Source organism: Eubalaena glacialis, chromosome 2 (genome assembly GCF_028564815.1).
Source record: "Eubalaena glacialis isolate mEubGla1 chromosome 2, mEubGla1.1.hap2.+ XY, whole genome shotgun sequence".
NCBI classification, from domain to species: domain Eukaryota; kingdom Metazoa; phylum Chordata; class Mammalia; order Artiodactyla; family Balaenidae; genus Eubalaena; species Eubalaena glacialis.
Genome location: NC_083717.1, coordinates 31013318 through 31041186, shown reverse-complemented (window position 1 = coordinate 31041186; position 27869 = coordinate 31013318). Strand labels below are relative to the sequence as shown.

Below are 27869 nucleotides of genomic sequence, written 5' to 3'. Positions count from 1 at the left end.
GCCTCTGCCACTGGAACTGATGTAGGTCCATCAGCTCCTTGGAGCTGGATTAACCTCAAACCTCTCTTGGGGGCTTCCCTGGTGGCGCAGTGGTTAAGAACCCGCCTGCCAATGCAGGGGACACGGGTTCGAGCCCTGGTCCAGGAAGATCCCACATGGCGTGGAGCAACTAAGCCCGTGTGCCACAACTACTGAGCCTGCGCTCTAGAGCCCCCATGAGCCACAACTACTGAGCCCACGTGCCGCAACTACTGAAGCCTGTGCTCTAGAGCCCTCATGAGCCACAACTACTGAAGCCCACGCACCTAGAGCCCATGCTCCGCAACAAGAGAAGCCACCGCAATTAGAAGCCCGTGCACGCAACAAAGAGTAGCCCCCACTCGCCGCAACTAGAGAAAGCCCGCGCACAGCAACAGAGACCCAATGAAACCAAAAATAAATAATAAATTAATTAAAAAAAAAAACAAACCTCTCTTGGGTTCCACTTTCCCAGAGTTGCAGTGAGTCATTAGATCCCTAAGAATATTCCAGCCCCTCCCACATAAGCACAAGCAAACTGATGTGTCCGAAGCCCAGCACGTCCCACAGTCTAGACGCTAGTGGTCTTGGGAGCCAGAGACCTGGCATGCGTGGGGCAGGACAGACAGCAGGGAGAAGAGGTGCCGGGCAGTGTCCCCGGGCCAGGCCTGGGAGTGGCGGTTCCAGCTCTGCCCAGACGTCCCCTCTTCCCAGACCTTGTGTCAACCCGAAGCTTTCTTGGCCTTGGCCCCTCCCATCAGGCCTTCCTATCCCGGTGTCCCCAGGGAGAGGACAGAGCAGTGGACGCAGTGACCTCTGCTGTATGCTCTTCCCCCAAACCTGGCCTTTCTTTCACTTTTAATTCCCTGGGAGCCCCTACTATCGCTGTTACCTGCTGTAGCAGGCCCTTGTTTTGTCTGAGAACATGGGTCACAGTCTCTTCTCCCTTCAGAAACAAAGTCGGGGGAGGGCAGCTCCAGCTTGTGAAGTTCATCTGTGAAGGTGGCCTTCCTAGCCCTGAGCACAAGGGAAGCCTCTTCAGGAGGGTTGAGTCCCTGAGGGACCCCCTGGGGTCTGGCCAGGAGCAGCTCCTGACCTGCTCTGACTGAGGCCCTGGAGGAGGCTTTCTGGGTGACGCTGGCCTGGCCCAAGACACCACCACTGCTTTCCTTCCCTGTCGGGCGCTTCACTCCCAAGTGTCTCCCCCCTCACGGCTCCAGTGTGCTGGGGCGATGACAGGAGTCTGCCTGCTGTTGTGACAGTCTTGTGGCCAGGGCCTTAGGGATGCCTGGGTGCTTCCTAGAGAAGCCGTTTTCACAGGGAGTGGCTGGAAGACTCAAAGAGCCCTATCACTAATGCTCGTGTGCACACCCCATCACCGTCAGTGTGGAGCGGCCTCACTGTGAGCTAACTTGGGTGACTTTGCGTGGCTGAGTCTGGAGACCAGAGTGGGCCTCCTGCTTCCACAGCCTCTGTGTCCCAAGGGGCCCTGCCCACCAGCTGCAGGCACAGAGGTGGGGGAGAAGCAAGAGCGAGTGCAAGGCCTGTCCCCCGGTCTTCTGAACACAGAGTGCACGAGGAGCAAGGCCACATCTTGCTTGCCTTTTACGGCGTGGAGGCGCCTCCTGAAAGGAGCTGGAGAGAGTAGGGCAGAGGGGGCCTGCACCGTGGAAGTGCCCAAAGTACCCCTCTATCACTTACCTGGAATTCAGTGGAACAGTTTAGTAAGTTATCTTTTTTCTCCCCCAATTAAAATGTGTATGTTTCTTGAGAGTAAGTACCATCTTAATTTTCTTTACGTAGTCCTTGCTCAGTAGTTTATTGAATGTGAAAGAGGTTCAATAAGTATATGGTGATTAAGTGTAAGTAATGTTCTCTTCTTATTAAAAAAATAGCAACTACAGAATAGCTTGATGGAATTTGGGAAACCATGGAAGATGAACCCGGGAGATGGAGCATTTTATGGTCCTAAAGTAAGTAGGCCATATGCTTCAAAAAAAGTAAAATTTAAAAGAAAAATAAAACCTGTCCCTAAGCAAACATCATTTAATTTACAGATTGATATAAAAATCAAGGATGCTATTGGCAGATACCATCAGTGTGCTACAATTCAGCTGGACTTCCAACTGCCTGTAAGATTTAATCTTACATATGTTAGGTGAGTGATTGAATGTGATGAATAATGTAGGACTCATATCTTAATTATTGTCATTTGAGCATTAGCAGTACGGAAACAAGCATCAGTGAATGTCTGTCTGTGTGCAAGATACTCAGTATATATTTGTTTACCTGCTTGTAATCTAGTTGGAGGTCAGCTTTAGTTTTCTGGTTAGAGCTATGAACAAAGGACGTGGAAACATGACCCAAACAGAGAAATCTCCCTGAGGCAGAGGGGGAGACTTCATAAAGGGCTGACCCTGGGTCTGTGTCTTAAGGATGATATTTACCAGGGAAAGCAGAGGAAAAAAGGCAGTTTCATCACTGCAAACCAACAACTTCTTTAAAAAATTTTTTCTTAACTCACAGTAAAGTTGACTTTGTGTGTATATGTGTGTGTGTGTACAGTTCTGTAAGTTTTAACATCGTATAGAGTGGTGTGCCCACCACCACAATTGTGGTTCCATCAGGCAAGCAAATTCCTGTGCTGTTCCTTTACAGTCACACTCTCCTCCCACCCCAGCCCTGGGCAGCCACTGACCTCCTCTCCATCACTTTCCCAGAATTCCACACAAGTGGGATCATACTGTATATCACCTTTTGAGGGTGGCTCATCCTATCAAGGGTGTGCATGGCATCAATGTGACTTGTCACCAGTGATGTAACCTCCATCACTTGGTTAAAATAAAGTTTGCCAGATTTCCCCACTGCAGAGTTACTGTTATTCCCTTTCCATAATCTGTTGTTTGGAATTGAGATTTTCCTGGTGATGAATATGCTGAGTAGTTTTGAATTGCATCCCAGACATTGTTAATATTATATTGTGAGATGCTGGGTCTTGTTTAAATCCTAAGGGGATTGTTGACTTTTTAGCAGTCATTCTGCCTGGGCAGGTTCAGGCTGTAATTTCTAACCCGCCTTCTGTGGTTCCAACGTCAGCTCAGTTTTCTGAGCCTATACAGTCGGCCCTCTGTATCCGAATCTGTATCCATATCCGTTAAGCCCATGGATATGGAGGGCCGACTGGGCTCACTGTACCAGCCATTGTATATAAGGGATATGACCATCTGTGGATCTTGGCCTCAGCGAGGCCTCCTGTCCTGTGTGCACCACCTAGGGGCCAAGTCCCACAGTCCAATTCTCAAGCCTTTTATGTGCTGTTAGGGTCGGATCCAAGCATGTGCAATGAGAGGTGAGGCCAGCCGAGTTCATACACCCCTTTATGGGGCAGCTCTTCTGCGCCCCCTGCTCTCTGTATTTCCCGGGCACTTTTTGGTTCCCTGAAGTCCCTTTCTGTAGTCCTGTGGCCAGAACGCTGGGCTTTAGCTTCCCTGCTCCGCATGCTGTTTCCAGGGCTGTCTGTGTCAGAGACCAGGCATCAGGAGGCCAGCCAGAGAGAGAGAGCACAGGGATTCACGTACGCTTGGGATCACAGCTGTTCTGGTCGGAGAGAAGGATCCCCTTCCTTAGAGTTTTAGGTGCCTGTTTAGTCTCTGTGCCACTGTGGGAATGCTGGGGGCTGGAGGAAGAGAGGAGAAAAAAGAAACAGAAGAAAACTCCAGGACGTCCCCCACCCCCACTTTTTCTGAAACTTAGCAGTTATTTTCTGGCTCTTGGCCAGAAAGTGAGGATTTCTCTTGAAGCTTTTCCTGTCTGCACCTGGTATGTATTCTTGCGTGTGGGCTGTCTTTGAGTCCAGGCCACACAAACTGGAAGACAAAATGACAAAAAACTAAGTGCAGTTTGGTGGCACTTCAGATTCTGGCCTTCTTCGGCAATCCCCCGGCACCAGTCACTCCTCCCAGCCCTCGGGTGGCTGTTCTACATGTTCTCTCCAGGGTCCACGTCTGCGTTCAGCAAGAGAGTCAGGTGTGGCATGCTTACTTCATTCTGCCCGGGACCAGCTTCTTTTTAAAGACCATTCCACTGACTTGAATTAGACAAAAATCACAACATCATTTCTTTAAACTCTCCTCTTCTCACCATGTCCAGTTTTAGATGTGGTGTTAATTAGATAATGTGTTGAGCTCTCTTTCACTCAAGATTATTAATTTAAAAAGGAAAAATTATTGGCATATTTTAAGTCTAATAATTTTTAATAGAATATTTTCCTAATAAGATTCTTATAATAAATGAACAGCCACCAAATTCCCAGAGTGTAGGATTTTATGCAGTGATCTCAATGTATGTTCAACCAACAAAAATTTTATTTTGGATTCTCCAACTTGTGTTTTGATTAATGGTTATAGAGCTACACTCAGAGTTACATCCTGTGAGAAGGTAAAGAGCTGAAGAATAGTTGAAGTGTTCATACAGGGAGTTACATCAGGACATGAGAATAATAAAAATTCTCAAAGGTTAAAGGGGAAAGCACGGAACTTTCAAGAATAAATTCAGGCCTTTTGGAAAAGATGGTGTCTTAAGTTCATATTTGCAAAATCATCTTTCCCCAGTAACCTACCAAAATGAACAAAAAGAATTAGGGGTAGGGGGACTTTATGCCAAAATAACCCAACTAGTGCAACAAAATTTGAACGTTACTAGCCATCCAAGGGGGATGTGGAGGAGCAGTAGATCAGGCAAGCCATCCACCCATCCATCCATCCACCCATCCGTCCATCCACCCACCCAGCGACCCATCCATCCACCCACCCAGCGACCCATCCATCCATCCATCCACCCAGCGACCCATCCATCCACCCACCCACCCACCCACCCATCCATCCACCCACCCATCTACGCATCCATCCATCCATCCATCCATCCACCCATCCACCCACCCAGCCACCCATCCACCCACCCACCCACCCACCCATCCATCCACCCATCTACCCATCCACCCATCCATCCATCCATCCATCATCCTAGGTGTTGTGTGGACAGTGGGGACTGGAAAGCAGAAGTGGAAGCAGTGGTCTGTAGGCCAGGTAAGAGATGATGACAGAACATGGTGGCAGTGATACATAGAGATGAGAAAAGTGGAGGTATTTGGGGTATATATTGGAGGTAGAACCAATGCGATCTGTTTGTGGCTTAGATATGAGGGGAGAAGAGGGAGGAGCAGCGAGGTCATCACCTTGATCAAGTAAGTTTTTTACCCAAGAAAGCAGGGGTGGTTTGGGACTTCCCTGGCGGTCCAGTGCTTAAGACTCCACACTCCCAATGCAGGGGGCCTGAGTTTGATCCCTGGTCAGGGAACTAGATCCTGCATGCCACAACTAAGAGCCCGCATGCCGCAACTAAAGATCCCCGTGTGCCGCAACTAAAGATTCCACATGCTGCCAGGAAGATCCCGCACACAGCAACCGCAGCTAAGACCCAGGTGCAGCCAAATAAATAAATAAATAAATATTAAAAAAAAAAAAAGAAAGCAGGGGTGGTTTAACATTACGAAGCGTATTGTCACCCATTACCTTCAACAGCGCTGAAAGGCATTGGATAAAATGTAACATTCATTCCTGTGAGAGGAACAGAAATGAAGTTTCCTGTAATGGTAAGGAGTATTTATTAGAAAACAGCAATAACATCTCGACTTAGTTGAGAAGAAGGTGACTAGCCTATTTGTAGTCTTACAATTGTTCTGGGATATGTAGACATATTGAAATAAAGAGCCAAATTTTCATTGTATGTAGATGCTAAGATGTCTAGAAATCCAATAGAATCAGATGGAGAAAAATTAAAACTGATAATAAAGTAAGGTACCTAGCAATAAGGTCAAAACGCAAACATCAATTTGCTTTCATATATATTAGCGACAACCTGCTAAGAAGTGCAATGGAAAAAAAATTTCAGAAACAGTAACAACAACAATAACAAAAACCAAGCAAAGGGGCTTCCCCAGTGGTGCAGTGGTTAAGAATCCGCCTGCCAATGCAGGGGACACCGGCTCGAGCCCTGGCCCGGGAAGATCTCACATGCAGCGAAGCAACTAATCCTGTGCGCCACAACTACTGAGCCTGCGCTCTAGAGCCTGTGAGCCACGACTACTGGGCCCATGTGCCACAACTACTGAAGCCCACGTGCCTAGAGCCTGTGCTGCATGACAAGAGAAGCCACCACAGGGGTTCCCTGGTGGCACAGTGGTTGAGAGTCTGCCTGCCAATGCAGGGGACACGGGTTCGTGCCCTGGTCTGGGAAGATCCCACATGCCGCGGAGCAACTAGGCCCGTGAGCCACAACTACTGAGCCTGCGTGTCTGGAGCCTGTGCTCCGCAACGGGAGAGGCCGTGACAGTGAGAGGCCCGCGCACCGCGATGAAGAGTGGCCCCCGCTCGCCGTAACTGGAGAAAGCCCTTGCACAGAAACAAAGACCCAACACAGCCAAAAATAAATAAATAAATAAAATTAATAAGAGTATTCCCAGCCATTGGTCACTGGGGATGCTTAAAAAAAAAAAAAAAAAGAAGCCACCACAATGAGAAGCCTGCACACCTCAATGAAGGGTAGCCCCTGCTCGCCACAACTAGAGAAAGCCTGCGCGCAGCAATGAAGACCCAACACAGCCAAAAATAACTAAATAAAATAAATTAAAAAAAAAAAACAAGCAAAATATCTAGGAATAAACTTAACAAGAAATATAAATATATAATATTTATTTGAAATATATACCGTAAAACTTTATCAAAGGCAAAAAAAACAGTTGTTTAAATGAAGATTCACACCACTGTTGCAATGGGAAGAATCAATATTGTGAAGATACTAATTCTCTTCAAATGTATCTCTAAATCTAATGTAATTCCAACTAAATCCATGAGGATTGTTTGGGGGAACTTGTCATTAATTCTAACGTTTACCTGAAAGTATAGATGTGTAAGCATAGTTTAGGTCACTCTTTGCCCTTCTTAAGACTAGACCTGATTTTAATTCTTTTAAAATAAATGATGGGACAGAAATTTCTGGTACCCAGGGGCCTGTGAAAGGATCATGCTGCTTCTCTTTCATTCCCTACACAGGCAACATTATGCGACATTCAGGAACATACCATGCTGTTTCCAGTGTGTAGAATGAATTATTTCTTCATATATCTGAGCAGGACTGGACTCAGGCCCCCCAGCCCCACCCCAAAGCTTCTGTAGGATCTGACAGAGGATTTGGCCTGCAGTCAGTCTGCCGTGGCTCTTAGCAGAAATGATTGGCAATGATGATGTCCAATGAAAACTCTTTTGAAGTGAGTTTAATGAATGAGTCTCTGTTTTTATTTGTCTGTTTGCCCTGTGTGTATATGTGTTTTAGTAGTAACTAGCTGGTACAACGTTTAGATAAAAATTTATCCTAAGAACTTTGTAAGCATCACATATTATTACATTTGTTGCAATAATGTGAAATTTATCTTTCTGGGAAAAGTGTGCACAGATCTTGGAGTGCCTTACTTTATTACAATTAACAGTTGTAATTTGCTTTTTACATCTTTTTCTGAAAGGGAGGAGAGAATTCTCAAATGTAAGGAGAATGTCATGAAGGTTTCAGGTCTGTAAATGGAATTTGACCAGTGGACTTCTGGAACAAGTATCAGGAACATTTTGAAATATATCAGTAGTATGGGGGCATAGTGTTTACAATATGGCAGTGTGTTTACAGTGGATGGTGTCAGGAATGGGTGCATTTGGACCAAACCAGATTGGCTGTGAGTTGACATTTGCTGATGCTGAGAAAGGGTTATGTGGGAGTTCATTATACTATTCTCTCTACTTTTGTATATGTTTTCAATATTCTCTAATAACTAATAACTAACTTATATTAATTAAACAAGGTTGGTAAATTTTTTGCCAGCCACCGTGGTCATACCATTAACCCAAACTAATAGAATACCAACATATTCTATTACAGAGTACAGAAACCCATTTTCTTTATTTTTGCAATGTCTTTGATAATTGTTCAATAAATTAGTGGTGAAGTAAGCCATAGTTCAAAATAAAGTTAATTTTAAAAATATGATTTGTAAGATTGCCTCTCAATATGAGTAAACTGGTAGTTTCGAATAAAACTGGTAGTTTAGAATAATCAGTAGATTTGTAATAGAGATAGTGATCTAATATTACCTTGCTTTTTCCTAGATGATATATTTTATTTCCCTTTGGTTTATAAAAGATACCATAGGGCTTCCCTGGTGGCGCAGTGGTTAAGAATCCATCTGCCAATGCAGGGGACACAGGTTCAAGCCCTGGTCTGGGAAGATACCACATGCCGCGGAGCAACTAAGCCCGTGCGCCACAACTACTGAAGCCTGCATGCCTAGAGCTCATGTCTGCAACAAGAGAAGCTACCACAATGAGAAGCCCGGGCACCACAACGAAGAGTAGCCCCCGCTCGCTGCAACTAGAGAAAGCCCATGCACAGCAACGAAGACCTAATGCAGCCAAAAATAAATAAATTTTAAAAATAATAAACTATTAGAAAAATAAAAAACATAATGCAAAATCTCTTTAATAAAATATAAAAGATACCATAATTTGAAAGAAAAAAACCCTTTATTTCTAATTAATGGCACATTTATGTTTAAAGATAATTTATGAGTAATCTATTGTTTTACCTAGTTTGGGAAAATACCTTTTAAATATAAGGTAAGAAGATAAAGTTATTTATGAATCTTAAGAGAATAATTAAATGTATAATTTTCATTTTTTTAGTAAGGATGGGGATGATAAGAAGAACCCTGTGATCATTCATCGAGCCATTTTGGGGTCAGTGGAAAGAATGATAGCCATTCTCTCAGAAAACTATGGAGGAAAATGGTAAGTGATATGGAAAAGAAAAGCTATATGTCTACTGTTCTTAAAAATCATGTCTAAAAGATGAAATTAATATGAAAAAATTGGTGGCTCTTGCCTTATAATTAGCAAGTATCCAAACAGCAAATAAAAATTTTTGTGGCATCTGCCAGACCAGAAAACAAAACAAAGAAAACAAAGGCAGCGTGGCATAACACTATCATTTACCTTTTTGGGATCTCAGTAAAATTAGAGTAACCTTTTCACTTGTGTCAAACAAACCCCTCAAAGATCTAGCCGCTGGAACATATATGGCCCACACTCTCAGGGCACCGTCTCTAGCTGTACTGCCCTCCTTCCTTCCACTGTGCTGTTGACCTCACAGCCCTGTGACCACTGACTTAGGAGGAAACATGTAAGCCTGGTTCACACATGGCCCCAAAGCCAAAGAGAACCGCTGCAGTTTTCCAGCGGGATGGAGGGGGAAGGTGAATGCCCTGAGTGCAGGCTTTTGAGTGGTACGTCTGCTCATCCTCCGTGCCCGGAGGGAAAAGTGGCCAGACGTGTGGGTTACATTGATGCGTGGGATCTGGTTATTGCTTTGGCCACAGGGTCAGAGACTTAAGAGATACTTAGGTTGGAAACCAGATGACAAGTCGATTTGGTATGTGGATGGTCACTCAGAATAGGCCATGGGGATGGTATTGCCCGAGTCTGTGTCTGTCCCTTAGATTTTATTTGCAATCCTAGAGAAATATACTGAGGTGTCATGGGGGTGTCCAATCTATTACAGGTACAGAGAATCCAAAACTATAGATATGAATATGTGTGTGTGTGTGAATTAACATGTTTATATTTCTCTCTAGTTGATTCTGTTGTAAATAGTTAACATAGTGAGAGATGGCGGGTCTTGCAAGAGAGCAGTAGAACTAGGGGATCAGGAGATGGTGTGGGCACACCTCCCTGTGGAGATACAGTACCACCCTCCACAGTTTACACAGCAAGCCTTTGGACTTCTACCAAGTTGTGGTGGAAATCTCCCTGAGAAATAAAAATAGAAATGTTTAAAATGTGGCTCTCTTGAGTTGGTGGGGCTGAAGCAGGGGTGAGAACAGAGCTCCAAAAGATACATTTACTTTTCATTTTATAATCTGTATTTCATCATGTATATAATTACATTTGTCACATGTATTATTTTGCTTTTGTAATTTAAGAATAAGTATGTAAAAACATATATGCACAAAGTGCCATCTGGTAATAGTCCCCGTGCATTTCCTTCCACCTTCAAACTAAATATGCTGAAGAAAAAGGCAAACATTTCCCACATCAAACATTGCTTATACCCACCTTTCCATCTTTTAAAAAATTTTCATTTTGAGATAACTGTAGAATCATTTACAGAGGTCCAGCATACCTTTTACCAGTTTTCCCCAATGGTAACATCTTGCAGAACTGTATACAACATAACTGGGGAGTGACAATCCACCAACCTTATTCAGGTCTTGAATTTGTGCACACGTGTAGATTGGTGTACCCGCCAGTCAAGGTACAGGACAGTTCCATTACTTATAAGGATCCCTCATGCTGCCGTTTATTTTATGGCCACACACCTCCTACCCCATCCCTGTCACCATCCTCCGGCAGCCACTCATCTGGTCTCCATCTTCATAATTTTGTAATTTCCAGAATGTTACATAAATGGAATCACAGCGTGCAGCCGTTTGAGACTGACTTTTTTCACTCCGTGGATGGAGTCGCCTTGAGATGCATCCGAGGCGTCTCAAGTACCAGTCGTTGGCTCCCTTTCACTACTGATGGTGTTCTGTAGTGTGATGCACAGTTTGAGCATTCACTCGCTGAAGGGCATTTCGGATATTTCCAGTTTGGGGCTATTATACGTAAAGCTGCTATAAATGTTAGCATGCAGGTTTTTGTGTGAACGTGTTTCCATTTCTCTGGGATAAATACCCAGGAGAGTGGTTGCTGGGTCGTATGGTCAGTGATGTTTAGCCCTTTCATCTAGCTGCCAACCTGTTTTCCCTCCCTTTCCAATCAAAATGCCCAGTTTCCCCTTTTGTCTCCTCTATTGCCTTTTAATATAGTTTGCTTTACTTCCACACCCTTCTGCTGAACCTGCTCTCTTGTGAAGTCTTACTTAAAAAGAAAAAAAGAGTCTTTGGTTATTTTTTAATCTTATAATAAATGGTCATTTTAAAAATACGTATTATATTTTTCAGGCCTTTCTGGCTGTCTCCTCGTCAGGTAATGGTCATCCCTGTGGAGCCAACTTGTGAAAAATATGCACTTCAGGTAAAATTAGAGACATTTAAAGTACATAATCTTGGCATGTGGTCTATGAACATCATTAACTTGGAATGTTATTCACACCTTAAAATATTGCATAACTAATACATTAATTTACCACCCCATGTTTTCAGTAAATGTTTTCAGTAACACCTGAGTCGTGTCTATGTAGCTGTATCAGAACTATTTTATTTCTTAATGTTTTTGAGAAATTGGTGTTTTAAAACATCTCATAGTTCTTCTTTTCCTCATGGCTGTATTAGGAAGAATACTTATATTATCTGTTGCTGTGTAACAAATTACCCCAAAACTTGGCAGCTTAGAACAACAAGCATTTATTATCTCAGTTTCTGCGAGTCAGAATCTGGGACAGCTTGGCTGGGGACTCTGGCTCGGGTGCCTGGTGAGGCTTCTCAGAGGTTGAGGCAGGGGGAGTGACAGCCCTTTAACCTCATCTCAGAAGTGGGGTGCCATCACTCTCCCTCCACTGTGGTCACACAGACTAACCTGGTACAAGGTGGAGGGGACACACAAGGGTGTGAATACCGGGGGGGTGGGACCCTGGGGGTCATCTTGGAGGCTGGCCACTGCATTACCATATACAATGTATTAATGAAAGTGTCTCATTCTCTTATAGGTATCCACTGAATTTTTTGAAGAAGGATTCATGGCTGATGTTGACTTAGATCATAGTTGTACACTAAATAAGAAAATACGAAATGCACAGCTGGATCAGTATAATTTTATTTTGGGTAATCTAAATTTGTATATATTTTTCCCAAATGCTTGTTTTTTCACTTTAATTCCAAAAAAACCCAAAAAACAAAATAAAGAGTATGGTATAACTACTTGATTATGACAAATACCTGTTGAATACTTATACACAAAGAAGAGTCTGTGGTGTTCCTGGCTAGATACTTTTTGTTATTTACCAGAAAAGAAGAGTTATGAAGTTTCACATGGATCCTGTGGTGTAGTATTACTAGGAAGAATTAATAACTCAAACCGACAGTGGAAAATGATCTTATCAGTAGAATTATACTCCGTATGTTTCAGTCATGTGATAGGACTGAAATAATCTCCTTTGCTTTTCTGGTTTATTATAAATCTTTAGGATTAAACTAATGACTAGGAAATGTTCCAAATTTAAGATGATCAAAACAAAAGAATTAAGTGAAAAAATAAAACGTCCTTGAGGAACATGAGTAATTAGATGCAGAATCTAAAATTTTGACTGTAAAAATGATTCAAAATCAAGGGAAACTTATTTATATGCCTGCAGGCATGATATGGTTATCTCCTATAAGTTGAAAGTTTCTGTAGAAGGCAAAATAAATATGCACAGGGCTGTCGTATGAGCAGTTTGTCTTCAAAAATGTTTGTAGTAGGTACTGTGATGCTTCAGTCAGCCTTCTTGTGGTGACAGAAATTTCAAATTAGCTTAGACACGATGGAATGTATTGGAAGGGAGTTAGAGTATCTCGTGCCATGAAAGGTAGAATTAAGTAGCCAAATCATTAGAAAAGTAACTGGAAGGGGAACTCAACCCTTACCAGGACCATTTCTCCCCATTTCTGTTCCCTGTTTTGATCTGCTTCTTTATGCTTCTCTTGATCTACTTTATCCCCCTTACTTGCTGGCCAGTATCTTCCTTCCAGACAGCAAGAAACATGGCGGCAGAATTCTGCATCATCTCACAGTATGGGCCACTAGCGAGAACAGACCTTTTACATATATTCCAGAAAATTCTGTTGGCTGGTTGGGCACGTGTCTGGTGCCCGCCTCTTGATTCATCAAGTGTGCCAGGTGGAGTCAGGGGGTCTTTAGGAGCTCCCTCCTCCCACCTGTACCCCACGACCACCACAGGTGTTCTCGAAAATAGATGATAGGGAGATGGGATTAGAAGTCATTCCTTGTCTCAAGAAATTTACTCTTAGAGGATGACCAAATGGACATTAGATTGATATTTGGTGATTAGTACTAAGAAGAAAACTTAATAAGACACATGCCATATGACTGCTGACTTAATATTTAGTAAATTGTTGATTGAAAATATATTTATTTCCCTTTGTTTTCTACAGTGGTTGGAGAAAAGGAAAAGACAAATAATGCCGTAAATGTTCGAACAAGAGACAACAAAATTCATGGAGAGATTTCAGTAACTTCTGCCATTGATAAATTGAAGAATCTCAAGAAATCACGTACCCTGAATGCTGAGGAAGAATTCTGAAGTCCTTTCCTTGTGCTCACATCTGTGTAACCTTGTTCTGAACCCTGAACATGCATTTTCCTTAGTTACCATTCGTACTTCTTCTGAGAACTTGGGACCCACTGTCCGGTCCACTGATGGGCACAGTGAGAAGTGAGACAGGGAATGAGTGGCTGATATGCACAAAATCTGATTCACTAATGTGTCTGCGGACAATGAGAGGACAAGTGTGGGAAATTTTAAATTTCCCAAATATCTTGAGAGACTTAAATGGGAAAATGTCGTTCATCAAAGAGGGAAATACTAGGAAATGAGCATTATGAGATGTTATTGTTAAGAATTGTGATTTTCAAAAGATAAGTTTCAAATAAAAGTCTGCAAAGCTTTTTGAATATGGGGGGAAATCTTATTTTCTAATAACATTATGTCTCAGGTATTTTTTAACTGAAGTTTTACTAAAGTTCACACTGAAACTTTATTTTTCTTATTTTTGGCCACACCCCACAGCATGTGGAACTTCCTTGACCAGGGATCGAACCCATGCCCCCTGAAGTGGAAATGTGGAGTCTTAACCTCTGGACCACCAGGGAGGTCCTGAAACTTTATTTTCAAAATTAGAATCAATTTGTTTTAACTAACCAACAATCACAAAAGAAGAAGCTAGTACTAAATATTGGATTACTAACAAAGGATTCTGAACTCAAAGAAATTCAGTGTTGTGCAATCTTCTGTAGTTTCCACTATAGGATAAGAGTTGCCATTTTAATGCTTCTAAATGACAATTGAACCTTATTTATCTTTAGAAAAAATAAACTCTCAAATAATGTGTTACGTAGCGCTTCCAGGGTTTCACCTATAGGTTTATACCATAATAATTTGCTCCCCTAGAGTTAAATTACTCGTCTGATGGAATGACATTCCACTGATTTACAGACGCAAGTGGATTTCTGATTTTAACTGAGAGGAATACCTTACTGCTCAGAACTGAATTAAAATGGCTTTATGTCAGTAGTGAATTTAGCTACCAATCAAGCAGTATTTTTTGTGTTTATTTGGTTATGTGCTGTGGAATTCAAAATAAATTTAAGACCTGCTCTCTCTTCTGTACACACTTATCATTTAGCTTCCTGAAGAGTTGGAAGACAAAACAGTAGAGCTGACCGTGAACAGCAGGGGATTGAACTGCACGGGTCCACTTACCCGTGGGTTTTTTTCAATAGCAAATACTAGGGTATACACAATCCTACCCGCAGTTGGTGGAATCTAAGGAGGTGGAGTCACCGATAGGGAAGAACCGAATGAGGAGGGCCCGCTCTAAGTTACACTGCAGCCCTCACCCCGAAGTTGTTCAAGGGTCAGGCCTGTGTGATGCTAGAAGGTGCAGATTGTGTGATGTACCTGTTTAAGCTAACTTTAATTGAGGCCAAGCACTATTCGATACATTCCTTGAATTCACCAAACGTGCTAGTGAGGCAGGGGGCGTCAGAATACTCCCCATCCCCACCCCAGACAACCTTGTGGCGGGTGGGCGGGGAGAGGGAAGCCCGTGCGCAGCCCAGCACGAAGGTTGCTGCGGTGGGAACACGTGCGGATCGCTGTGCCGACCGCAGGGAGCCGCGGCCTGGGAACAGCTCCCTCCCGGGGTGGGCCTCCTCCAGGGGGGTCTGGGGGCCTGAGGCCTGCGGCCGCACTTCAGTCTGGACTCTCCCCGCCTTCGAGGAGCGTCTCTGAGGACTGGTTAGACATCCGGGCAGGGCGGGCCTGGAGAGATGCTCGCGGGACGCTGCCCGGGCCCTGGGGTCGCGGGGAGTGGGTCCTTGGAGGCCACCTGGCACACCTGGGGTCCTTACCGAGCAGTCTGGGCCAGTTTCCTCATCTGTAAACAAGAGCCTTTTTAGTCTGACGAAAACGTAACGTCGTCAAACCTCCGCACGGTACCAAGCGCACAGCAGCAGTTTTTATCTCTAAACGTACAGATCCGGCCACAGGGAAACAGCGGCCAACTTCCCACATTTGCCCGCCTCTGCTCTCGATCCCTCAGGTGTGACTTTCGGGGCCCAGGTGACCTTCCCATGTCTCCAGCCGCCGTGGGAGAGATGAACGCCTCGTCCCAGGTACTGGCAGCGGTCTGGCACCTGGCAGCCGTCTGGCACCTGGCAGCCCTGGGAGGAGGGGCTGCGCCTGCGCCGTGGACCGACCCGGACCCGCCCCACTCCCCCCCCCCCCCCCGCTCGGCCCGGCGTCCCCCGCGGCCCGGAAGTGCTCCCGCCGGCAAGATGGCGGCTGCAGGGGTTCTGCTGTGGGGCCTGCGCCGCCTGTGTCGCGTGCTGCTGTTCCTCTCGCAGTTCTACATCCTTTCGGGCGGCGGTGAGTTGGGGCCAGGGGTGTGCGCTGGGCTGGGCTGAGGGGTGGGGAACCCAGGACCGCGGGGACCGTCGGCCTGGGTCCGTGGGCGGAGGCTGAGTGCGGGCGGAGGGCGCGGGTCGCTACAGCCGAGTCCGGAGCGTCCTGCCGCCGCCCCTCGGCTCAGGGAGCCGGAGCCGCGAGCCTCGAACTGTGGGCCTGGGGGCTCGGCCGGGGACGCGGAGCTGGGTCTCGGCACCGCGCGTCGTCTCCAGTTGCCCGCAGACCTAAATTGGTGTCGACTCCGTTGGGTTTCATGTTCAGTTTCCCGGCGGTCAGGCCGAGATGTTTGCCCGAGCAGCTGTGGGCCTGGCGCGATACCCACACAGCCTGAGGTCTTCGTTTCTCTAATCATAGGGTCCTTCAGTGTAGAGCCTTCGCAGCCGCTGGCTCAGTCCGACAAGGATCCGGGCCCCACACGTACGTTCACAGTAGTGCCCAGGGCAGCAGGTACTAGACGTTTTCTCTTCTAGTAAACGTGTATGTTTGTATCTAGTGGTCTCTTCCTTTCGTTTTTGGATAAAATTTCTTGTAGAATATGAAATCACTTTCCATGTTTTGAACATTTTATTGATTGCATTTTAGATTATGTGAACTAAAGGCAGATACAGACCTTTTCTGCAGACAGTCTTGTTATTTCAGTACCTTTTGACATTCCTGTCTCATCTTCTTCCAGTCCCAGGCTCCCCATTTCCATCTCTTTATTTCAAAGGTTTTTTTTTTCCACTTCATCCATCAAGATAACCTTCAACGAATGCTTCTTTCCCTTCAGAAAATTTCTTGTGCTTTTGGAACCCTGTTCCTGATGTTGGATATTTTTAAAGTCTCCCCCAAGGCTGTGTGAAATGGAGGGATTGCAGAGGGAATGGTACAGACTTGGCATCTATCTCTGGTGGTGCTGCTGGGAGCTGGAGCAAATTATTCACCTTTTTGGGTTTCGGTTGTCTCATCTTTTTAAGGTGGTGGGGTTGCCCTGGCCCTGTAAACTCTTGGCTTTGTGATTCTAAGTGCCCATCCTCCAGCCACGGTAGTAATAGGAACAAAAGAAAAGAAAATTTTCTTTTGTTCCTATTACAAAAGGGTATAATAGGAATTATACCCTTTTGTAAGTATACCCTTTTGTAGGTATTTTGTAGAATTACCCACTTAATAGTGACTTTAAGTAGGACCAGTTTTAAATGAGTATTAGTGTGTTTTGCTAAATGAAACTTTGGTCTCTGTAGTTTCATCCCTTTAGAGTTCCATTACTTCAGTGAATTAAAACTGGCAGACGTATTTTACTGATTCTATAAAAGACTACTAGAAGACAGCAGCATACTTGAGTTTAAAACATAGATTATTTTATAGAGAAAGCACAAGAATTTTTTTACTCTCTTGGACGTTTTTGAAAGCTTCTCTTCCTGAGAATACTGGTTGCAATTTTGATCCTCTCTTTAGTGATGGTAATATATTATACTCCCAGCTAGGCTGGCTGGAGAAACTTACTGCAACCCACTGAATAAGTTACTAATATAAAGAACTATTTTGAACTTTGGTATTGTAAAATTGTAAATGTTACTTGCAGATGGTGGCTTGTTGAAGTACCAAAGTGGAATAATGACAAGACGTTTTTCTAGGGTTGGTACCTTGTTGTACCGATTGATTCACTTAGAGGGTTAGGGGCTTCACTTACAAATTCGTGAATTCAAGTGAAAAGAACATTGGATTGGAAACTGAGAGATTTGGGTTCTGGTTCCAGTTTTGCCCTCCCTCTGTGATCTTGAACGAACTTTATCATCTGTAAGCCTTTGTTTTTTTCATCTTGTAACATGATAGACTTTTTGAGGTCCTAATTTATTTCTAGCACTGTATATATGTTATGCTCATGATTGTGTTCCTTAAGCTTAGAAAATTGCTTTCCTCTGTTATTGTAATCAGTATTCCAAGAGAATAAGCTTCTCTCTCACCTCTCACAGAAAGCACGGATATCCCACCTTATATGATGAAGTGTCCGAGCAATGGTTTGTGTAGCAGACTTCCCGCAGACTGTATAGAGTGCAAGACCAATTTCTCCTGTGTCTATGGGAAGCCTGTCACTTTTGACTGCACAGTCAAACCTTCTGTTACCTGTGTTGTAAGTACTGCAGCTTACTTATTCTTAATAAACTCATCGTAAAGCTCGAGTTATAAGTAGAGTTTAGACTTGGCTATGGAGGAAATTCAGAAAGTGCTCTGCATTTTAAAAGTAATATTTGAGGAATAAAGTCAACTTTATGAGACGATGGAAACTTCCATCTCCATGTAAGGTTTGGTTACAAGGGTTCAGATAGCAATTTTTTGACAAAAGGATAAATTGAAGCAATTGTCAGACTTCTTACAAAAAGTAGGAAATAGAAAAGGCTCAAGCGCACCAACTGTTGCCCATTAGAAATGACCCTGTTACAGTGGTCACACCTACAGCCCATCTCTGATACGTTGACAGCCAGGAAGGAGCCTACAAAGGCTTCCACAGCCGGTGTTCCTTAGCGTGCTCTTGGGATACCTGCTTCAGAGCCACAGACTTCTGGAGGCAGCCCCACACCTGTTGAGTGTGACGAGGGCAGGGAGACTCACGTATCTGCATTTTTGAACCGTTGGACCAGGGAAATTACTGCAAACTTCATTGTAGTCCCAGCATGTGGGTGAGATAGAGAGTAGAAATGAATAGTGAGGCAGTGTTTTACTCTTGGACCTGCCATGACTAGCTCTGTGATTTAGTCATCTGTCTCTTGTTAAATCAGGAGATGGGCCCAAAACAGCTTTTCCTAAAGTGTTTCCATGGCGCCCTCTTTCTGGGAGATGGTCAAGGAAGAAAACACAGATTCCATACCATATTCTCTCTCTCTTTTTTCTTTTTTTTAAGGGAAGCAGTAGGAAGATTTTTCTTTTAATTAATTTATTAATTTATTTATCTTTGGCTGCGTTGGGTCTTCATTGCTGTGCGCAGGCTTTCTCTAGTTGTGGCGAGCGGGGGCTACTCTTCGTTGCGGTGCGCAGGCTTCTCCTTGCGGTGGCTTCTCTTGTTGCGGAGCACGGGCTCTAGGTGCTCAGGCTTCGGTAGTTGTGGCGCATGGGCTTCAGTAGTTGTGGTTCGTGGGCTCTAGGGCGCAGGCTCAGTAGTTGTGGCGCACGGGGTTAGTTGCTCCGCGGCATGTGGGATCTTCCCGGACCAGGGCTCGAACCCGTGTCCTCTGCATTGGCAGGCGGATTCTTAACCACTGCGCCACCAGGGAAGCCCACTATATTCTTTTTTGCAGATTCCCTTTGACCCAGCGATTCTAACTTACTTGAACAAGATACCTTTCCCCGTCGGTTCTTTGGAACTTGGTCTGCAGAGGGCTAGATTAGAAAGTTCCTTCCACCCCCAGGCTCTTTCTCTATTTCTCCTGAGGTCTAGTATCAGGAGAGGGCATGAGGGAGGCTTCACTCCAAAGGGGAAATGAGATTTTATGTGTTCTCAGTGTCTGGACATAGTGTTTGTAACTGTCAGTATTTGTCATTTTCTTATATCAGAGTTACGCTTTAAAGTGTGCTGGAAAATTGAACTAGTTGCCGGGTAATCTTCATGACTGCCCTTGGATTATCAGTTAGTCTCTGTTGCTGTATCTTACATAGAATTTTCTCCCTACTTACCTAATGGCGAAACCTGTTTGAAGGCTTTTGAAATTGCGTACTTCATGGGTCTGGCAGATAGTAGGTACCTTGTGAAAATGAGAAAACTGACGGCTGAGGAGAGCTTTTCCAGAATTAGCCTCCTTTGTTTGCCTCAGTGTCTTTGACATTCATCTCTCACAGCTGGTTCCTGAAGGAAGCATAGTTCTCAATTTCTTCCTTCTTTAGGTGTTCCACAAACAAGTAGTTTCATTTAGTGGAAAATAGCAGAGAATAGGAGAAATTACAAAGGTAGAGAAATTACAAAGCTTAGGGAAGTTTCTGAATTCCTGGGTCCTGGTCCCTGGTGCATCCTCACCCCTTGGCTGAGATGAGCCCTGGATGGGTTCCTTCCCTTCTCCTCCCCAGGTGCTTTCACCTCACCTGCTTCCTGACTAGCCAGTCATCGCGAATCCTGTAAAGTAGCAGGTGCCCAGCCCGCAAGTGTGGCGTTTGAAGGCGGCCTCAGGAGCGTCTGGTGGTCTGTTTCTTCTTAAAAATGAAGAGCAGTCAAATAATTGGCTGTCAGGAGCCACAGGCCCCAGGACTGCTGCGGCCAGGTGATCTGGGGCAGGCCGTGCGTTCTTCCCTTGTTTGTTTAATGACCACCTGGAGGATCCTGTCTCGCTAAATAAGTTAGCATTTCAGGAAGAAATAAGCTGTGACCATCTGCATACGCAGGTGCACGTGCAAATGCTCATCCTTTCGCTGTGCTGCACTCAGCTCTCTCCCTCCCTCCCGCACCTTATTTTGAACTTCATATTAATGGAAAGAAAGAAACTTTTCTTGTCCTTCTAATGCATACTGCATAGGGACTCAGAGCAAGGGAACCTTACCTGGATTACACTAGTCAAAGAAATTGTTTTATGACGGCCCTGTTAAGTATATAAATAGAAATTAATGCAAAAATCCTGCAACCCCTTTCATATCAGATAGCTCCTGCTCCAGCTGTGATGGGAACTATCAAGCCAGTTACCTCAGCTGGAAATGTGCTTGATAGAAACGCTGCTTTCTGTTCATTGGAGAAGAGCTCAGTCTGCTAGTGTATTTGAAGCAAGTTTAATTCCTTCAGATAGGTTCTGTATCCTTACTAATGACAGCTGTTTCACAAAGGGAAAGGTAACAAATCTTTTTACTACAGATGAGCTTTTGTTGGGATCTATACTTTTTTGTGGTGTGAAAATGGATTCAGTAAATGCTGGGGTGCCTGCATAGCTATATGGAAAAAAGTGGAATCCTGTTTTATCCGAAGTAAATTCCAGATCAAAGATTTAATGTGAAAAAGTGAAACCACAAAGTACCAGAGAAAGCATGAGATAGTTTTGTTATAATCTCAAAGTAGGGAGTATTTTTCTAAGTACGAAATAAAATTTAGAAGCCATAAAAGAAGGAATTGGTAGATTTGACTACTAAAAATTAGAGATTTCTGCATGACCTAAAAAAAAGCATAAAGGCCAAAGATAAATGACAAACTAGGAAAAAGTATTTCTAACACATGTGACAAATAATGCACTAATATCCATAATATATAAAGACTTCCAAAAAGCCAATGAGAAAAAGATGACAGTCCTGTAGAGAAATGGTTTTAGGACATGAACAGATGGTTCATAGGAAAGGAAATACAATTGGACTTTCAATGCATGAAAAAAAGTTTAATTTTTCTCATGATTAAGTACAAATCAATGCGTTTTTTAAACTATCAGATTGGCAAAACAATCAAAAAGTTTGATAACACTCTGAGTTCTTAGGGGTATAAGGGACAAACACTCCTGTATCTTGTTAGCAGACAGGTAGGTTAGTCAGCCTCTTGTGAGCACTTTGTCTTATCTCTGAAACTTATAGATGCACATAAGCTTTGACCCAGCAATTCCATATTTGGGGATTTATCTTACAGATATTACATATTGCACGTGTATGCAAATAAATATGCCTAAGGATATTCTTAGCTGCTTTGTTCACACAGGCAAGATTGGAAACAAGCCGAATGTACAAAAGAGAACAGTTTAATTTATGGTCCACTGTGTAGTGAAATAAATACATTGCAGCCATTGAGAAGAACTAGGCAGCTCTAGGGATATTTATCGATATCTATAGAATTAAGCGAAAAGTAAATATCAGTGGGAACATTAAATTAAAAAAAAAAAAGAAACGTATCTGACGTAAACGTGCCCACGCATAGAACAGACTCCCTGGAAGGGCAGAGTGGGTGAGCGGTGCTTGGTGCTGGAGAGGGCAGTGCTGCTGAGGGCCGGGCTGCACCAGCTTCCTCCTCACTCTCCTGTTGTCTCCGGGAGTTTGTACCACGTACACTTACTACCTAGTTTTAAAAAACAATTGATAAGAAACGTGTTATGGATGCATCACTAGAAATATGCAGACATTTAAAACAATATTGCTTAAATCACGCGGTGCCTTACTCAGTTTCAAATACTGTCCATAATAGGAGTTTTGCATTAATCAAAAAAGTTAATAAATATAATATTTCCAGAGGTGATTGTGTTACCATTTAAATATGATTTTGAAAAATATTTATTACTATATAATGTCAAGTGGATACAAAATGTTTTCAGTATAATTCCATGTATGTAAATCTGTACTATAGGAAGGAAAAATGAAAGAAGGTTAAAAGTGCTTGTCTCTGGAGAGGTTACAGGTTTTTTCTGTAATTTCCAAATGTGCAACATATAAGAACATGGACTGCTCTTATAGGCAGAAAACAAAATAAGGACATTTAAAATTGAAATGAAAAAAATCTCTGGTCTCGAAGTTCAGGGCCCACAGTGAGCACTTGCTCATCAGCCTCTCTATGCAGTTCTTTCTAAGTTGGGAGTGGTTTTCTGGGGCTGCCTATAGGTCGGTCCTGCTGGGTGCTCGTGGGGGTGTGACAGCAGTGACAGCCCTGGGGCTCTGGGCCACTGCAGGGCGGCTCCTAGGGAAGAGTTGAGACCCGGTGGCCAGGCTGTTCCTCCAGGAACAGGGCTCCTGCGTTCTGCATGGGCTTGCAGCTCCGTGACCTTGAGCAGAGGGACTCATCTGCCCTTTGAACTCTCTGTGACTCCGAGGCTTTATAAAGTACATTTTCCTTTTTTCTGTGTTATAAAAGTACACATGTGCATTATTAAAAATTTAGCCAAAGTAACAGTGATGAAATACTTATCATTCTGAAATAACCTTTGTTACTTTGATGTGCATTTATCTAGATATTTTTTGTTAGGTATATATTTTTGGTTGTATATTTATGATCATAGGATCATAGCATACACGTTTGTATTGTGTACGTATTGGTTTGATACCTGTTTTTCTGCCACTTCCTCCTAGGTCATAAAGTATTTTAGACACTTGGTGCCATATGACTGTGTAGTTTTATTGACCTATTAACAAACTACTGTATTATGATTGACTAGTTCTGTGTCCTTTGGTACGTAGGATCAAGACTTCAAATCCCGAAAGAGCTTTGTCCTCAACATGACTTGCAGGTTCTGCTGGCAGCTTCCGGAAACCGACTACGAGTGCTCCAGCTCCACCAGCTGCATGGCGGTGTCCTGCCCGCGGCAGCGCTACACGGCCAACTGCACCGTGCGGGACCACATCCACTGCCTCGGTAGGTCGGCAGTTAAGGAAATCTGTGAGCAAGATATTTTTCTCTAGGCTTATTTATGGAACTGTAACCAGAAACTTGAGAATTAAATTTTAATTGTTTCGTCAGAAATATTTATTAGCACTATTTTTAGTTATGCCAGCTCTATTTTAGAATGTAATATTTGATAAAACAAAAAATGTATAAGGTATAAAGCATAGTGTATAATTGAGTTTCATCCAAATTAACAACTAAAGCAGCGTGATGCCATCGAAACTACCAGAGTGTGTTTCCTGCACCCAGTTACCCTGCCTCTTCTTCAGAGGTAACCACCCTTTTGGATTTTCTTATCATCTCACTTCCTTTTCTTTAAATTTTTTGTAGTTCTATCACATGAATGTAGTAGAATATATATAGTGTGGTAAATTATTCAGTAGTGCATGTTTTAGAATTGTATAATATAGACTGTTTATGGTCTTCTGAAACTGTCTTTCAACATCATGGCTCTAAGATTCTTCCATTTGTCTTCTCTTATTACTATTTTTTTTACTTCTGTATAATAACTTGTAAGATTGTATCATAGTTTATCCTTTCTCCACTGTATTTGGATTATTTACAGTTTTTTCCCTTACAAATTGTGCTGCTGTTAAAGCTTTTGTCCATGTCTCCTGGTTGCACATGTGCAAGAGTTTGTCTGGCATACACTCTCTTGCGTGTGTTATTTTCTAGGACGGTTGTATCCGTTTACATTCCCACCAGTGATACACAACTGTTCGTGATGATCCACATCCTCTCCAATACTTGTTATCCCTACGTTTTGTTTTTTTTTCTTACAGACTTCTAGGAATTCTTTTATATTTTGGGTAGTAACCTTTTGGTGTCCCTAACATCCTCTCCCAGATTTTAACTACCCCCCTGCCCCTTTCTTTTGGTATCTTTTGAACAGAACTTTAAATTTTTAGTTAGTTGAAGTTTTTAGTCGTTCAGAGTTAGCCCTTTTTTGTTGTAAGAAATCTTTCCCTACTCCAGATTCATAATTTCCTATGCGTTCTTTTAAAAGTTGTAAATGTGGCCTTTCACGTTTAGGTCTAGTCCCTTGGGGTTGGTTTGGTGTATGGTGTAAGGTGGATTCAGTCTCACTTTTTCCAGCTGGGACAGCCCAGTGTCCCAGGACTCCTGGGCGGTCTGTGGGCCCACTCCCTTCCCGGTGCCTGGTTTGTCTGTCTCAGCCCCACGTTACCCACGTTTTCACAGCAGGTGGGGTGTTTACCTTCTTCAAGCTGTGAGCCTCACAAAACTGATTTAAATGTCGAGTCTGTGCTCATAGACAGTCAGGGCTTTCTTTTTACCATTCATTGTAGTGAACATTTACTTTTGTAAAGAAAGTTGACTTTTTAGATTGTAAATCACAAGGCCGCTAGTTATAATTTAGTCTCTGTGTGAGAGTATTTTTATACCCGTGTTTTTATGTGGAGTGTTTTCCCTTTTTTAAGGTAACCGTACTTTTCCGAAAATGCTGTACTGCAACTGGACTGGCGGTTATAAGTGGTCTACTGCTCTGGCTCTGAGGTAAGCTCTGTTTCTAGTAAGTCGGATGCCATTTGGATTTCGTTGGGGTTGGGGGGCTCTTCCAAGCTCCTCCTCCATCCACTCAGATCCCGCCATGTGTTAGGTAGACCATAGGGACAGCACTGTGGGGGGTTATCTAGGTGGTCAGACCAGTACCCTCGTGGAATTTAATGGCCCGTTGCTGGTTTTCCTTCCAAGATGCCTGCACATTCTAGAGGTGACTGTAGTCATTACTAGAGATCATTAGAACCAGTCAGTGCTTCCCATCCTGAGTGTACCGTGAATTAGTAAAATGCCATATATTTTAAAGTCGGTAGCTTTATGATGTATATCTTTAATTTTCAGTAATTTTCTTCTTTATTACAAAAAATAATGCATGCTCAGTACTGAAAACTGGAAAAAAATGAAAATGACAAAGAGAAACGTTGAAAATCACCTATAATTCCACCATTCAAACATAATTATAGACTTACAATTTTTACATAAAAATTTGCTTGTATTAGTTAAACTTTTCAACAGTTTGAGAAGAAAATTGTACTACTTCTTCCCACCAGAGGGAAGGGCAGGTGGGGTGCTGGTTAAATGATTCCCTGATTAGGAAGGTGGGCATCCGCTGTTGGAGGTTTTAGGGTAAGAGTCTGAGGTGGCCTGTGGCCTGTGGTGAGACGCGAGCAGGGCTTCTCAGCTTTGTCATTGTTGACGTTTGGGCCACGAATTCTCTGCTGTGGGGCGTCCTGTGCAGAGCAGGATGTTCAACAGCATCTCTGGACTCCATTTACTGGGTGTTAGCAGTCTCCCCAACCCCCGCTGAAGCTGTGAGAATCAAAAATGCCTCCAGGGGTGGCCGAGTGGCCCCTTGTCGGGAACCACTGCGTCAGGGTTTGGGCTGGGGAAGAGGAGGATCCTGCTGGCAGGAAGGCACAGCTGGAAAGTGAAAGACGGGTCCACGATAGAAAATTAGATGCAACGACAGTGAGATTTGGTGACACCCAGTGTCTTTGTCAGCAGTGGTTCACATTCAAACTAACAGCTGACTTTCTGCTTTTCAACAAACTTTTAATTTTGGAATAATTTTAGATTTACAGAAAAGTTGCAAAGCTAGAGAGTTCCTGTACACCCTTCACCCAGCTTCCCCCACATTGTTGACATCTTAAATTACCGTGGCACATTTAATAGCTGATTTTTTAAAAATAAGAATAATTTTCTTCTCTGGGCTCAACATGGTTTCTTTGAGAATATTCACGGTGAATGTGATAACGCCCAGTGTTTGCTTCTTGGTACTCGGGGTGAGGGATTGGAAGGGTGTAGATGAACCAGGGATGGACACATGTCGATAACTATTGGAGCTGGGTCATGGGTGCTGTTCTCTTCTTTTTACTTTTTTTTTTTTTTTAAATAAGTACCTGATTATTTTTTATTTTATTTTTTTAAAATTTTTATTTATTTATTTATTTTTGGCTGTGTTGGGTCTTCGTTTTTGTGCGAGGGCTTTCTCTAGTTGCGGCAAGCGGGGGCCACTCTTCATCACGATGCGTGGGCCTCTCACTATCGCGGCCTCTCTTGTTGCGGAGCACAGGCTCCAGACACGCAGGCTCAGTAGTTGTGGCTCACGGGCCCATTTGCTCCGCGAAATGTGGGATCTTCCCAGACCAGGGCTCGAACCCGTGTCCCCTGCATTGGCAGGCAGACTCTCAACCACTGCGCTACCAGGGAAGCCCCCTTTTTACTTTTATATGTTTGGAATTTTTCATAATAAAAACTTTAAAAGTAATACAACGAGAAGTTGTCCGAATATTGTTAGATCTTAGAATTTAAAGGAACCTTAAAAGTCATTTATTCCGAACATGAAATTTTTAAAGATGGGTGACTGACAGTGTTCACGACTTGATCTGGGCGGCCAGGTGGTGTTGGCTGCCTGGCGATGCCACCTTCGACCACCACGTTCCTGCACTGTCTGTAGGACTAGCCCCACTTTGCTCTCCTGGATGTGCCATTTCAAGGTTAAAAAAGCAACAAGCTCGATTTTCTTGAAAAGAGAAACATTAGATTTCATTACGGCTAAAAACTGTGTTTACTTTTGACAATTAAACGGTCTTGTTGCCCATGATTATTTAGTGTTGTACATTTGTGAGATAGTCAGTGTGTCCTGATTAAGGGATCTGGTGATTTGAGGCCCTTTCCCACATGTGAGTTAGCGGTTACTGAGGCGCAGTAATGCAGGCGCAGTCGGGGGGCCGTTGATGGACTCCAGGCCTGTTTGCTGTTGCAGCATCACCCTTGGTGGGTTTGGAGCGGACCGCTTCTACCTGGGCCAGTGGCGAGAAGGCCTCGGCAAGCTCTTCAGCTTCGGGGGCCTGGGAATATGGACACTGCTCGACGTCCTGCTCATTGGAGTCGGCTACGTGGGACCAGCGGATGGCTCTTTGTACATTTAGCTGCAGTTGCGCGCTTCAGAGAGGAGCAGTGCTTAGAAAACGGCCTCTTCCCTGTAGGAGTCCATGTGCCGTGAATGGTGTATGTGTATGTTTTTAATGTACAGCATCTGTACTTTGCCTGCCTTGATGAAGGTAAAATAAAAAACACTGAACTATGTTTATCTGGAATTTGTTTTTATTTGCCTAAAGTCTGTTTTTTTTTCTGTGAAAAAATTTAAACTTACTTGAACTAGAAGAACAACCTGTGCAACGACTGAAAATCTGTTCAATTCGTAGACTTGAGTTTTATATTGCTTACCTCAAACTGTGCCACATGTATCTCCAGCCTGAGTGTCATCTGCCGTAAAAAGCTTTTCAGCTATAATTGCAGGAAGTGGGAAGTGTTATTCTTTATTATTCTTTAGCTAAGTAAAATTATCTACCTAAATTTCAGTCATCTCTGAGTTTTGCAGTGTAATGTCTATGTAGTCTGGTCTTCATATATGACTGTTTGAAGTAAACTGCAGAAATTTTGTGCCTGGTTCCTGTGATTGGAATTTTGTTAGTAATATAAAATGTTGCAAGAGTACTGGAAAATTAATAAAACTACAAGTTACTTTAAAAATTTTGCAGACTTCTTCCTGTTATGTTTTTTATATTAAAACATAATCTTGAATAATCCTAGCAACTTTTATTATTAAGAAGTAAAATGTTTATTTTTCAGGGCATTACTCCATTCTAATAGATATATTCATAATTGGCTGGCTCATTAACACACAGTGGAAGTGTTAAAAAATGTGTTGGTGTGATAAGTGGTTTTGAGTCTTTGTAAGATCTGTTGT

General features: G+C 43.3%; 2 protein-coding genes across 3 annotated transcripts in view; both read left to right on the top strand.

Moving 5' to 3' along the window:
* The window catches only part of TARS3 (threonyl-tRNA synthetase 3), a 51069-nt gene extending 37353 nt beyond the window's left edge, over positions 1 to 13716 (top strand). Inside the window, exons 14-19 of the mRNA XM_061179747.1 lie at positions 1914 to 1991; positions 2076 to 2176; positions 8802 to 8906; positions 11120 to 11192; positions 11824 to 11938; positions 13268 to 13716. Coding sequence (XP_061035730.1) covers positions 1914 to 1991; positions 2076 to 2176; positions 8802 to 8906; positions 11120 to 11192; positions 11824 to 11938; positions 13268 to 13416 — 621 coding nt within the window. The 3' untranslated portion in view covers positions 13417 to 13716. The remainder of the gene's footprint in view (positions 1 to 1913; positions 1992 to 2075; positions 2177 to 8801; positions 8907 to 11119; positions 11193 to 11823; positions 11939 to 13267) is intronic.
* Positions 13717 to 15656: 1940 nt separating this feature from the next.
* Positions 15657 to 27205, top strand: TM2D3 (TM2 domain containing 3). 2 transcript variants are annotated; one of them, XM_061181690.1, is made up of 6 exons: positions 15657 to 15762; positions 16156 to 16248; positions 17754 to 17911; positions 22894 to 23068; positions 24538 to 24613; positions 26883 to 27205. In XM_061181690.1, exons 1-6 carry the CDS (start codon positions 15672 to 15674, stop codon positions 27046 to 27048), a joined length of 759 nt encoding a protein of 252 aa, XP_061037673.1. In that variant the 5' UTR covers positions 15657 to 15671; the 3' UTR covers positions 27049 to 27205. The 2 variants fall into 2 exon arrangements, with proteins under 2 accessions (XP_061037673.1, XP_061037674.1); XM_061181691.1 differs by lacking the exon at positions 16156 to 16248.
* Positions 27206 to 27869: the final 664 nt, after the last annotated feature.